The 13,149-nt window shown below is 43.9% G+C and overlaps 1 protein-coding gene across 3 annotated transcripts in view; it reads right to left on the bottom strand.

The window, feature by feature from the left end:
* Positions 1 to 11,797, bottom strand: part of CRY1 (cryptochrome circadian regulator 1) — a 40,785-nt gene extending 28,988 nt beyond the window's left edge. For all 3 annotated transcript variants that reach the window (XM_066319993.1, XM_066319994.1, XM_066319995.1), the window contains exon 1: positions 11,307 to 11,797. In XM_066319993.1, coding sequence (XP_066176090.1) covers positions 11,307 to 11,464 — 158 coding nt within the window. In that variant the 5' untranslated portion in view covers positions 11,465 to 11,797. The remainder of the gene's footprint in view (positions 1 to 11,306) is intronic.
* Positions 11,798 to 13,149: the final 1,352 nt, after the last annotated feature.

Here is a 13,149-nt window from a genome sequence, read left to right as displayed (position 1 = left end):
CCGGAGCCGCACTGAGAGAGAGGATTCCTGCAGCACGGCTGAACTTGATTCCTAACAGGGACAGAGAAAGGCTTCATCTGAGCAGATAGACAAGCAGCGGGTCGGCTCTGCTCCTCCTCCTCTGTGCTCTAGTCAAAAGTGCCGGTGGCTAAAGGTTACACGAAAGCCAATATGTGTGCTGGGAGCTCAGCGAGCGCCACGGCAGCGCTCCGAGCCCGAGGAGCTGATAAAGAAGGGAAGGTGTGAAAAGGACCAGGCGCCCGTGAACAGCGTGTCCCCTGCCAGCCGCAACAGCTGGCACAAACAGCCTGTTCTGTCCCACCGCCCGAGCACAAGCGAATGGACACCGGCCTTTACTGCAGGGCTAAACAACATTAAATCTGCATAAGAGAAAAAAAAACCCTGGTGAATTGCAGGTAAAGCTCACGTTTTTAAACCCTGTTTAACCCTGCATGCGCTGGAGAGGGTAGACACAAAGGTACCGCACAAATCCAAGAAGAAATGTTGGCAATTACATAATTTCCTGGTTATTGTTGCTGTTAAAACCACCATTTTTTCTTATGACAAAGGAAAAAGTATCACCTCTTAAACGAATGAAGGAAATAATTATCTCCGTAGAAATAAGACCACAACACTTCAAACATCAATCACACTGACTTGTACTTAATATTTTTTTGATCAGTGTATTCAACCTCAAGTACAAAAGCTTTCATTCAAGGTGAAATTAAAGAGACTAGCACAAGAGACAAACATTTCCAAGCAAAACCCATTCCAAGAAAAGGCAAGCTAGGCATTACCATATTGTACACCATAATTAAACCTCAGTCAACAGAAAGCTTCTGACAGATAATACAGCTCATATGATGAAAGCAGAAAAATGAAGAACACCCAAAAAAAGCTCTCCAGAGCTTACTTTATAATTTAAAAGTATACTATAAATACTTAGGTATTCTTAAAATTTCTAAGTCTAGCAGGAAAAATACTGCAACTGGTGACAATATAGTACTGCAAGTGGAAAAGTTTCTGGAATTTCCACACTTTCATTTGGGAACAGGCCACTTACAATGGCACAGCTGTTCCTGAAAATCTCATACCCTTCAAACAAAATAGTAAAAAGAACACTCAAAAAGCCTAACAATTATTTTTACTTTACCACTGCACTTGACGAGCCATAGAGCAACAACTGCAAAGGTAGGATTCTGGAATAAAGACAGACTAATAGAAGAAAAAAAAGTGCAGAATTATGAAAAGAAATAGAAAAGGCTGCTGCTGAAAGAGTAATACATGACTACTAGTAACACTTTCCAGCTTCAAAATGTGACTTCCAATGCCAAAAATGCAAGCTTTATTAGGCTGTCTCATATGGAAGCATAAGGAATTGAAGTAAAAATTTCTTCAAGCGCTGCAAACATAGCATTGAAGAATTTTGCTTTGACAAACACAGTGTTTCAGTGTTGGCACTGAAAAAGAGAAGTTGGTGGGATTATATTAAAAAGAATGCAGAAAGCCAAATTCTAAATGGTAAAAATAGAAACATCCCGATTATCCCCCACAAACTCATCATTTTCTTCACGGTTTAGAAGAAAAACACACTACTGCTGAAATAAAGTACTCTTCAACAGTATATTTAATTGGCAAGTAGCTTACAGAAAAAAATTTCAACCAAGTAAAAAAACTCTACTCACTGAAAAGCACCATGACTGTATGATTGTTATTTTACAAGGTCCCCTCAGGTTATGAAAACCTTGAAATAAAAGGGGAAAAGACAAAGCAATTAAAGCAGAACTGTCAATATCACAGCAACTTACAACTTTTTCCTTTGGCATAAACTGAATGCTAGGAGATGTTTCTAGGTTGTACAAGTGAATGAGTATGCTAGAGAAAAAAATAAAAAATGGAAGTCTCTCACAGAGACCTTTAAGGAAGCATTCACAGGATTTGGAAAATACTGTGCAAGAGCAGTAAACAGCAAACAGTTACACTATCTAAAAAGAAACATGGATAAAGCACAGTAAAGTTGTGACCTTACCAGGCCTGTCATCTCCTGAAAAGTAATGAAGGAAAGGCACAGGAATTATCTGTAGGCAACACAAATAAAACAAATAATTCAGATGCCATCCTTGCCTTGATCACCCTCATTAAGACTTGATGGTTTTGACTTTTTGAGTTCACCAGTAGCAAGACTTACAAAGAACAAAACTGAAATGCAACCTCCTCCCCAAATACCCGCCTGAAACCTGGATGGCAAAAATCACTGTGTAGAATATTTTCTTCTAAATGCATGTCTCAGTTTTGCAGATGTAGTCATGCTTCTCCCATGAGACAAGAAAAAATGTATTAGGTAATCTCTGCTAAAAGCCACAATGTTTTCTTCAACTTTAAGACTTTCTTAAGAGACTTCTAGAAAAAAAAATGAGCTTGTTTATTCTCTAGAATATAAAATATGAAGAAGAAAGAATGAATAAAAAGATCACTTGATGTCACAGGATTTACAGACAGAAAATTTCAATGCAGAGGAAAATCTACAGAGAACATGGCAAAGACAACATTTAGTCCATTCTTCAGTGAATCCAATATATTAGAAATCAAACCAGTAACTATTTCCAATGCCAGTTGCTCTATAAAATGCACTCTCACAGCTCACTGTACGCTTCCCCAGTATCCCAGAACTGCACAGATTGTGAAACTGAGGTAAGTTTGCCATGGTGTTCTGCATCTCCAGTGCACAGCAAAACTGCAGCCAGTCACACCATGATCATGTCTCATGAACTATACAAGGCATGAAGCAACAAGCAGCCTACACGAACAAGTTGCCTATTTACTTATTTCTCTCTCTCTCATGCAAATTATCCTCCTATTTCTGTTTTTTCAATCACTTTCTCTCGCTCAATTGCAGCACAGTTTACCCCTCACCGACAAGGTCAGTAGAACTTTGGCACTGAGAAACAAATAAAGAAACACACACCAACCACAAAACAAAAAAAAAAAAATCTGCAAATCTGCAAGCACTGAACTCCATAGGTTCCTTACTATAAAAAAATAAAGCATTTCCTAGGTCATGGATTTCATGCTTTGGCTAGATAACAGATAGAAAAATTCAAGTTTTCCTTACAGGAATTGTTCCTAAGTAACTTGTACTGCATATATTTCATCTCCATCACTGAAGAATTAATAACATATATTCATACTTCATAACTTGCCCATTTGAGCGTAAACAGAATTTTTCCAACGTTTCTGGTTTTAATTCTGAAGGGATAAGGATCTGTGTTCTCAAAGGATACAAACCTTCAGCGCAAGAATTTTACAGCCTTCACCTTTTATGTCTATGAAAGAGCCACAAACATACAGATGTTAAAGGAGAAATGCATGAGAATGAACAGGAAGGGAAATGCTTTTCTATAAATTAAGAAACACTGAGATAAAGTAAATTTCTAAAACAGGTCCAGAAAATGTCTCTAGTTTAGTTGTAGGAGCAAGCAATACATAACACAAAAGCAAAGGTGTACATCACATGTCTGCCAATACAGAAATGAGATACGCAGGATGCATCCTAACCAATGTTCAATGGAAGAAATCCTTTCCATCTCTGATAAAACTGAACAGGTTTCATCTTATTGCAAAAAAGTTGTTGCACCAGCAGCTTTCAAAGAGATTTTAAGCAACAGCTTGACACCTGAATTTACTAATTTGCTTCCAAAACGCTGAGTATTATGAAATTTTTATATCCTATCCAGGTTTACCAACACTGAATTTTAGACCTTTAAAATACTAATGCAATTTAAAAAGAAATAGTAAAAAAAAAAAAAAAAAAAAAGGCATATTTTAGGAAGATCTATTCACAGCAGCTCATCTACTGTCTAACCTAATGCTACCAAAACTCATGTGCTGGTTTTTATTATCTCCATTGGTAACTGGAATGCACTCTGATTTTGAACTGTTCCAACAGTACAGACACCCAATGCAGACTTCTGCCACAGCCATCTCCACTTACACACTTGAAACAGAACACTGACATATTGACCTGTCCTTTCCAGTCTATCCTTCACCTCCACTGAAGCTTTATTCCCTTTTAAAATAATCATTTACACTCACTAAACTCCAAAGCAGTGAAAGCAAATGCTTTATGGTGACCCGAAAAACAAATGGGAGGGTTAGAAGAACACTGCAATTACAGCTCACCTCTTGACCTAGATTGCAAAGAACACGAAAGCCAAAAGTACACAGAAGCACAGACTAACCTTGCTCCACGTTAAATTAAGAGTTCTGAGAAATCTAAGTGAAATGTATTGCACCAAAATACTACGAAGTTTTTAACCCACTAATCCAGTCCTTTCCTAGGGGTAACCAAAGGTATGGCTATTAAACCTACTAAAATGTGATAAACAAATTACTAAGCCCATGGAACACAAAGCCACATTCTGTTACACTACTTACACAACTCCCTCCTGCTCAAACTGACTTTTGCCTTTTTATGTCGCCATGGGAAGGTCACAAAATTCCCTAAACCAAAGGGTTTCTTTCAGTATGCAAATTCATAACATCACAGACTTTAGTGTGACTTCTGGCACTGAAAAAATGGCCGACTTTGCTGGCAGCCTGACCTTCCTCCTATCACAGGTTATATAACTAACCTGAAAACCAGCCAGGCACTGAGACACAGGATGGAAAAGAACCACTTCGGAAAATAAAGGCTTCCATGGTGTAGGTAAACTGCTAGAAACTGAAAAGTTCAGGCAGTGCACAATCATCAACAGGCTTTTCTGCAATATCTGCATAATATATTTAAAGAGTAGCTTCTGTTGGTTGGGATAAAGACATTTTCCCAAGCTGGAGGAGAATATGTTTTATTATATTAAAATGGCCATAAGAGAATAATAATACATGAAATAAGTTGCTTTGAAGAACTGATGTAGAATTCCTTGACACTGCCACATAATGATCAGTTAAGGAAAAATAATAAATCTGTATTCTTCTTGATTGCCTAAAAAAAGGTGCTTTCACATTCATCACAGATGGTGTTTGTTGGGGGTTATCAGCCTCCCTGGTTTTGGCCAGAGCAGGAAATACTATGAAGTGTGGACAGATAACCTTGTCCTACTCAAATAAAGAATGTGATCTGTTGATGCTTTTGTGAAATGAAACAAAAATATATTACTGGTCCCAAGAGAAGGAAGACTACAAAAAAATCCCATGGACTTGTTTAAAGCCACATCTCTCCCTTAATACTCTAAGTGCACATACTATTACATATCAAGAATATTTGACCCAGATTTTCTCTGGACATCCTCAAACCTGGAGATTAGTAATGTAAAACCAGGTGTCTAAAACCTCTAAATTTCTTAAGCTAAGGAATTAAGATTCCTTCAAGATCCACCTTGGAGTCAAAACCCAGATTGTAGAGATGCTCACTGTAATTCTTCAGGCCTGCAGTAACTGCTATTTGGAAAAACCAACTTCCTGAGCACAATTCAATTTGCTGTACCTCCTGCTGCCTCCACACCAACTCGTGCAGTCTTCTTGTCCAATTGAGTAATAGCTACAGTACAGAATGTGGTGATACAAGATCCTTCACCAAAAAATGGAAACAAGCACAGTGTAATTTCTCAGCTAGCAGGCTTATTTCTCACATTCTGACAGTCTGACAAAAAAGAAAGTGCATATTTTCCTGGCACAGTAAAAAGGCAAATATTTATTCCCAGCAATATAATTTAAAAGGGTGTCAACAAATGGCAAGCTACAGAAGAAACAATAATCCCCTTCCAAAAAACACCTGGTGGTTACTGCGGACGTGAGCAATTCAGGCTAAGAGTGACATGACCATTGTAATCTGACTCAAATCCATATTGCCACTGAAAGAAATGGTACCTGCCCTTCCCATTCTTTGCCTCTTCACTACTACTACTACGGTGACCTTTTTGCTGGCACAATCTACCACAGAGCTAATCCCACCAAAACTGGTAATTAATCTCTTTTGGACAGATTGATGAGCTAAACTGGCTCACCACAGGGTTGTGTGCTATCATAAAAGGGTGGAACCAACCCTTTCATCAACAGCGCAGGATTAAATCCATGAGGACATACGTCAGTGTGCTTCAGTGACGTACTTTGTAAATCACAGGCCTAGATCATATAATATAACACAAATTATAGAGGGAGTTGCTGAATTGCAGGCACTTTTGGGGTAAAAAATGGTTTTTTTTGTGGAAGAGAACATGTGAGCAGCATAGGCATGTGGCACTGGGGGGTTTGTCCAAAGTAACTGGAGGTACCATAGAGCTCCCGTATGAAAACGCCAACTTCTGGAAACAAATTGATTAATCAATTTGACAGATTAATCACCCTCCGTTTAATGGGCTGCGTGAACAGAAGCTCTGTAAGTGGCACACGCTGAAGCCACTCATTAGACGGTACGATGGGTTGCACAGGCAGGTTTTGGTGTCAGGGGTGACAAGGGCGGCCTCGGTGAGAGGCAGAGCCAGAGGGCTCCAACAAGGACCTGGCCAAGGAGTGCCTCTGGGACAACGGATCTGACAGGAGGAAAACGTCATTGCTCAGGAGCCACTGAAACCAGAGAGGAATGAGTGAGAGAAACAACTCTGTAGGTTCCTACGTCAGTGAAGAAGGAGGGGGAGGATGTGCGCCAGGCACCAGAGCAGAGATTCCCCTGCAGCCTGTGGTGAAGACCACTGAGAGGAAGGCTGTCCACCTACAGCCCATGAAGGGCCATGGCAGAGGAAATACGAGTGGGAAAAGTCTTACCCCTGAGCAAAAAGCAGCAGAGATGACATTTGATGAACTGACCAAAATCCCATCCCTCTGTGTTCTTTGGGGACAGGAGGCAGAGAAAACGGGAGTGAAGCTGAGCCCAGAAAGAGAGGAAGGCGCTTTAAGAATTTAGTTTATTTTTTGTTACCCTATTCTGATTTCGTTGGCAATAAATTAATTAATTTTCCCCATGATAGTAATGGCTGAGTGACCCCTTCTTGTCCTTATCTTGACCCACAAGCTTTTTGTTGTACTTTCTACTCCCTGTCTGAGGGGAGTGGCAGAGTGCCTTTGGTGGGCTTCATGTTAAATATTTCATAAATCAAACAGATTTCCATTCTAAGTGCTACAAAATAAAGACTTAAAGGGATGTTTTCATCAGGGAAGTCATATAAATTTCTGTGCATTCCTCTTATAGGCATGTCACCAAAATTAACAAAGTATAATACAGAGATTTCGTCTGCCTGAATTACATATATGAAACTCAAATCACTCATAGATTAATTCTATTAACAAACTTTTTACACCAATCCCACATCCAACAAACACACCTCTACTGGACAAATCATACCTACATAAGCTGAAACTGTAAGTATATTTTCGAAACCAGATGCACAGAATAGCAAAATTTAATAGACACCACATAAAGATGTCTAAATATTAATTTTTAAAAACAAGTTCATATTTCCATGAATTGCAGTGACTGTCCTGGAAATGAAACTTTTTTTTTTTCCCCTCGGGTTTTAATTTTTTATTTGCTTGAAATCTGAGTGTGGGAAAAAGAAGATCACCTCTTTTCTTTCTCCAGAATCAACACCACTATCTGCCATATTAGCAGCAGTTAACTTTGAAGGATCTTGAACACATGACTATTCTCACAAAATCTAAGAGGTTTACACACCAAATTCTATTACTCTTATTTTAAAAGTGAAATCTGTTCTCTTCAGGAATGTTTAAAAAAAAAAAAAACAACAACAACAACAAAAAAAACAAGGATTGGCAAGATTAGACTATTCATCTTTATAAAACCAGCTGCTGCACACCAGTGTTTTAGCTACCATATCAAAGACAGACATACACACTCAAAAAGACAAACTAAAAGTAAATTATTACCTAAAGTAAATCCTTATGCAGCAACTAACAGAATGTTTGCATTTCTTCTTAGATATTGTGATCAATTGCCAGTCTGTCCTAAACCCAGGACTAAAGGAAACTCTCCCCTAGATGATGCTGTTAAGTGTGAGGTTCCATGCTCCTTAATATGGAAAAGTCCGTGAGCACACAGGAACACATTTTTTCAGAAGTAGGTAATGGTTACTTGCTGGAGTATGCAAGTTACATTCATTGCCTGCTTTGTTGACACAATTAGATGCAAGCTAATTCTGGTGCCTAACATTTCAGGGCAACTGACAAAATTTTAAGAGAGCTTTAGAGTGATTTTAGCGTTTAGCATCTCCCTCCACCCTCTCTCCATCACCTTTTACTGCACCAAGTAACTTCTCTCTCTCGAGTGCTGATCTGTGAACTCAGCCCATTGAAAAACCATGTCTCAATGAAAGCACATCTCGATTTATTTGACGGCTTGAAAAAAAGGAACAATAAGAAGAAACAGAACAGAACCAGAAAAAAAAAAATGAAGTGAGCTGAGGGAGGTCCTGGCATTTGTTACGTAGCATTCACAAATTTAGAACAGGTAGGCTGAATGCCAGGAGAAAGGAGGTCAGTAAGACCATGTGACTGCTTAGTAATTAGACTTGCTCAATAGTGCAATTACACAAAAATATTAGTTCCTGATTGTTACATGACTGTTTAAAGAGAAAAGTTAATTAGAAAGCACCTATGTATTAAAGGTGGCTATTTACCAGATTTAACACACATTTGTTAATACAAACCGTAATTGGTGACCCTGCAGAGTGACAATATTCTAATAAGAAAATAAACCTCCTGGTTTCCTGTATTCTCTCACCATTTTTCCTCACGTAGATTGTGTTAGTCATAGTTTGACAGAGAAGGGTTTTGCCCAGGGCACTACAACCACTAACACTTGGTGTCAGTCAATTCATATTAAGAAAGGACCACTATAAATTCACACCAGGAGGTTAAATTTGACTCCCTTCATAACGCTGAAGGGCTTCTGCTCCAAGTCTCAAAAATCTTTTTGACTAATTCAACACCCCACTCAACAGGCACGTAAGCAACATTTTTGCTCATAGTCATCAAGTGAGAAAGAACATAAACTGTTTTATCATTAATTTTAAGTGCCAAATGAGAATGGCAAACTAAAAAACTGCATCAATAGATCTTGTGTATACTTACTGGGAGTGTATGCGCCGGCACTTGTTAAAAACAAACCATTAAAACCACTGGAACCTAAAGTGGTTTCATACCAAAATAGTAACTGTCCATTTAAATAATAACTTATTGGGAAGAACCGTAATAAACGTACAGCTTCGGCAGTCAGTTATTCTATAACGTTATTGTACTTTTAAACTTGAAACAAAAACCACCTGATGATCTAACAAAACCAGGCTGTGCAGGCAGCAAGATTTCCTACTCAAATACATGTGCAGCATGTGCCTTGAGGGTATTTGAGTACCAGGAGATTGCTTCAAGTGCTTTGGACAGGGGAGCTGTGATCTACCCCAAACTCAATCCCTCTAACTAGCAACTATAACCAGGCATTTTTCTTCAAATGTAAAATGCAGAGGAAGGACCAGTTGCCTACGGAAACACTGAAAACGCTGTTAAAAGTAAACTAACCAACAATATATCATACTCAAATGTACTCAAGGACTCTATTAGCTAATGATCATATTACACAGTCATTGAAGAACCAGGGCAATAGCACTGAAGACATGAACTTCCTCCTGCTAGAATCAAAGTTCACATTTGTCTATCATTCACTAGCTCAGAGAATACAACCAAAAACTGTTCAGCATTTCAACTGCAGGGCACATTAGAGAGACCTGTGAAGTGTTCTTAAGACGTGTGATTTCATTAACACTTAGACTTGGGCCAATTGTCCACATTCTTTTAAAATTTAAGTATCCGTTCATGTTTCATCCACAAAATTAAGACCTCTGAGCTTCTCTATGAAGGTAAAATGTTATTCAAAGAAACAAAACTCATCCCTTCAGAACAAAAACGATTTTAAAGGCTCTTATAAAAGAAATGTACATAATGAGTCTCAGAAAAGGGAAGTGTCTAACAATTATTCGTAAGTTATTTTCATCAGTGAAAATGAGATAACCATCAAGTTCACCAAAAGCATCTTTAGTATTTCTATCTCTTGAAAACAAGAAGAATGTAAGGAAAACCTCTCACAATCTCAAAAAACCCACAAAAATCCAGAAACCCGAAATCTCCAAAAGTAAGTTACTTGGTTGGTAAAGTATTTAATAAGCTAGGATATAAATTATTAAATCTGAAAGGAATAATCCTTCAAGTGAACTCAACTGAAACCTGAAATATCTCAACTTTGTCATTCTTCTATGACCTAGTGTTCAGCTAAGTTTCATTGTGCTTGTTTCGTAATTAGCCAACTTCTCAGCACTGCAGCCTTGGCAGGCTAACTCCATGAGCATTTCGAGTTCCTGACATTTGAGGGACAGATGATACACAAACTCTGCGGCATTATCAACCATTTCATAATGGTAAAGTTGTTACCATTTCATAAGGGTAACAACTTTCAGACTGCTGGTGAAGTTTTAACTAATCTCACATGACAAGCATGCACAAAAGTCCTTAGAGATGAATAATCTCTACCTTATTACGGCACACATTTAGCATGCAAAACTCAGTCAGAGCTGCACAGTAAAGTTCATTCTTGTATGGGGCAGGAAGCAGAATTACAAGTGTGTTGACGATGCAGGAACAAATCCGCATGGTCCGGAAAGGGACACTACACCCCAAGGCAGCCAGAGTTCAAGAAGCATTTAGACAAGGCTCTCAGGCACACAGCAGGTGTCTCGGGGCTGTCCTATGCAGGGCCAGGAGTTGGACTCCGTGATCCTCCTGACTCCGTTCCAACTCAGCGTATTTTGTCATACCCTTCCGTGTAGGAACGCTACTCTGAGAAAGCCCTTCTGAACTAAGCGAGCAGCTTTCACAATTTCTCCCGAAAGCAGTCGCCCTGAGGTTCCCGGCTGCCCAGAGCTCCTGAGATGCCGCAAACCCTCCGCGCCGCTCCCCACAGGGTTTTCCGCCCGGCAGCGACTCCGCTCCGCGCACCGGCGACTCGGGCACGGAACCGCCGCTCACGGGAGCGAGACGGAGCGGTGCCGTCCCCGAGAAGCCCCAGCCCCACCGCCGCGGGCTGCCCCGCTTCCTTGTGGCCCGTCCCTCCCACGTGCGCCGCGGGAGCCGCGGGCCGGGCCGGCGCTGGATATGTAACACGGCCGGGCCCGCGGGAGGGCGGGCGGCCCAGGGAAGCCGGCGCTGGCCGCGGCCCAATCGGGCGCGGAGGGGAGGGGATGGCGGGGAGGCAGCGTGACCGAATACATAACGCGGAGATTAGGGCCCCCGCAGCGCCCCGCACTCACCGCCACCTGTTGATGCCCACGTTGGAGGAGCCGGCGAACCAGGGGTCCAGGATGTAGACGCAGCGCACCGTGTCGGCGCCCTGGATGCATTCCCGCAGCGCCGGGTTGTCGTGGAGCCGCAGCCCCTTGCGGAACCAGTGTACGGCGTTCACCCCCATGCCGGGTGCGGGCGCTCAGCGGGAACCGCCGCCGCCCGCGGGGCCGCTCATGGCCCGGCGCCACCGGGCGATCACGGACGGGCGGCGGGGCCGGCCCGCGGGGCCTCGCTGCGGACGGCTCTAGGACCCGGCGGACACGGCGGGAGCTGCCGCCCGGCGGGGACGCATCACCCCGCGAAGCCCCCCCGCGCCGGGGCGAGCAGAGACGGAAGGTGGGAGCGCTGGGTCCGGCGGTGTCTGCGGAGAGGTGACGGCGCCCTGGCCGCGGAAAGCGCCGTCCGTGCCCGCTGCCGCCTCCTCGCCGCTCGCCCTGTGACTGCGCCAGGCGCGGGGCTGCGCCGGCCGCTCCGCCCCGCCCCCCGCCGCCCATTGGCCGGCGCCGCTCCCACGTGACCGCGGGCCCTCACGTTTCTGAGGTGTGTTCGCTGCCGGCGGCGCGCGGGGACGGGCCCGGGCCGGTGGCCGAGCGGCCGCGGCGAGCCGGGAGGCGGCCGGGACACCCGCGGCCTCGGCGGGAATCCCCCGTGCCGAGGCGGCGCGGGGCCGGCGGGCCGCGGCGGCGGGTGGGCGGGGCCCGGCTCTCCGCCACACCCCCCCCTGCGGCTCGGCGCGACGGGACCCGGATGAGCACGGGGCCGCGAGGCGGCTCTTGGTGGCGCCGGTTCCGCCGGGAGGCGCAGGCGCGCCCCCGAGGCTGTTATGTATCGCGCCCCGCGCGCTCCCGCGCCGCTCCCGTCCCCGGGGCCGCGCCGCCCGCCCCGCCGCGCCCTGCCACAGCCCGCGGGGCGCTTATATAAGCTGTGCGTAGGGAGCATCCGCTGGAGCAGCGGAGCCCCCCGAGGGCCGTTCCCGCCCTGGCGGCTCTGTGAGGCGGGCCGAGGGCTCCTTGCTGCCCCGTGCCGTCGGGCTTGGTGAAAAGGAACCCCCGGGCTAAAGAGCGGCTCGGCCGTGCGCCGCTGCCGCACCCGAAGAGGCTTTCAAGCAGCAGAACGAGTTAAAATGGTCCCTCTTACACGGTTAGTAAAGTCTTTACCGAACGGTGAATTTCTCACGCCTGTTAATTACAGAGCTCGAAGCGCTGTGTGTGTGCCGCCGGCACAGCGGTTTGCCCGCTCCCTGGTTACACCGCGCACGGCCGACGGCGGCACAGCACCGACAGCGCTCCGTATGGCCCCTTCTAAGCCTTAACAGGGCAGCGCTAGAAGCAGATCTGAAAATAAACCTCCACCTGTGGATTGCAGCTCAAATCTGCGGCCTCCAGAGTGTTCCCAGACAAGTGGGTAGGAACAGCAAGAGTGGTCTTATTAGGAATAATGTTTCAAGTAAAAGGCAGACGACTCAAATCAGCAGTATGCATCTTTCTTAACTTCGCGAATGCCAGACTGTACTTTGAGAAGTGTAAATTTTTTTTCTCCTAAAATATATTTTCTGCTAAGATCCACAGAAAGTAAAACCCAACTAGAAGAGACACATGCGTCATATGTTTCCCTTCGTGCTTTTCTTTCCTCGCTTTGAACGACATAATAAATACAGTCATGGAATCACAGAATCATTTAGGATGGAGAAGACCTCTGAGGCCAACTTTCGACTGACCACAATCATCTCAGCTCATCCAGTTGTATCTTGGAACACCTCCAGGGATGGTGACTCCATCACCTCCCTGGGCAGCTCATTCCAGTGTTTAA

The sequence above is a fragment of the Sylvia atricapilla genome, chromosome 5, assembly GCF_009819655.1.
Source record: "Sylvia atricapilla isolate bSylAtr1 chromosome 5, bSylAtr1.pri, whole genome shotgun sequence".
Classification (NCBI taxonomy): domain Eukaryota; kingdom Metazoa; phylum Chordata; class Aves; order Passeriformes; family Sylviidae; genus Sylvia; species Sylvia atricapilla.
The sequence above is the reverse complement of the archived record's forward strand: the minus strand, read 5'-3'. Positions and strand labels throughout refer to the sequence as shown.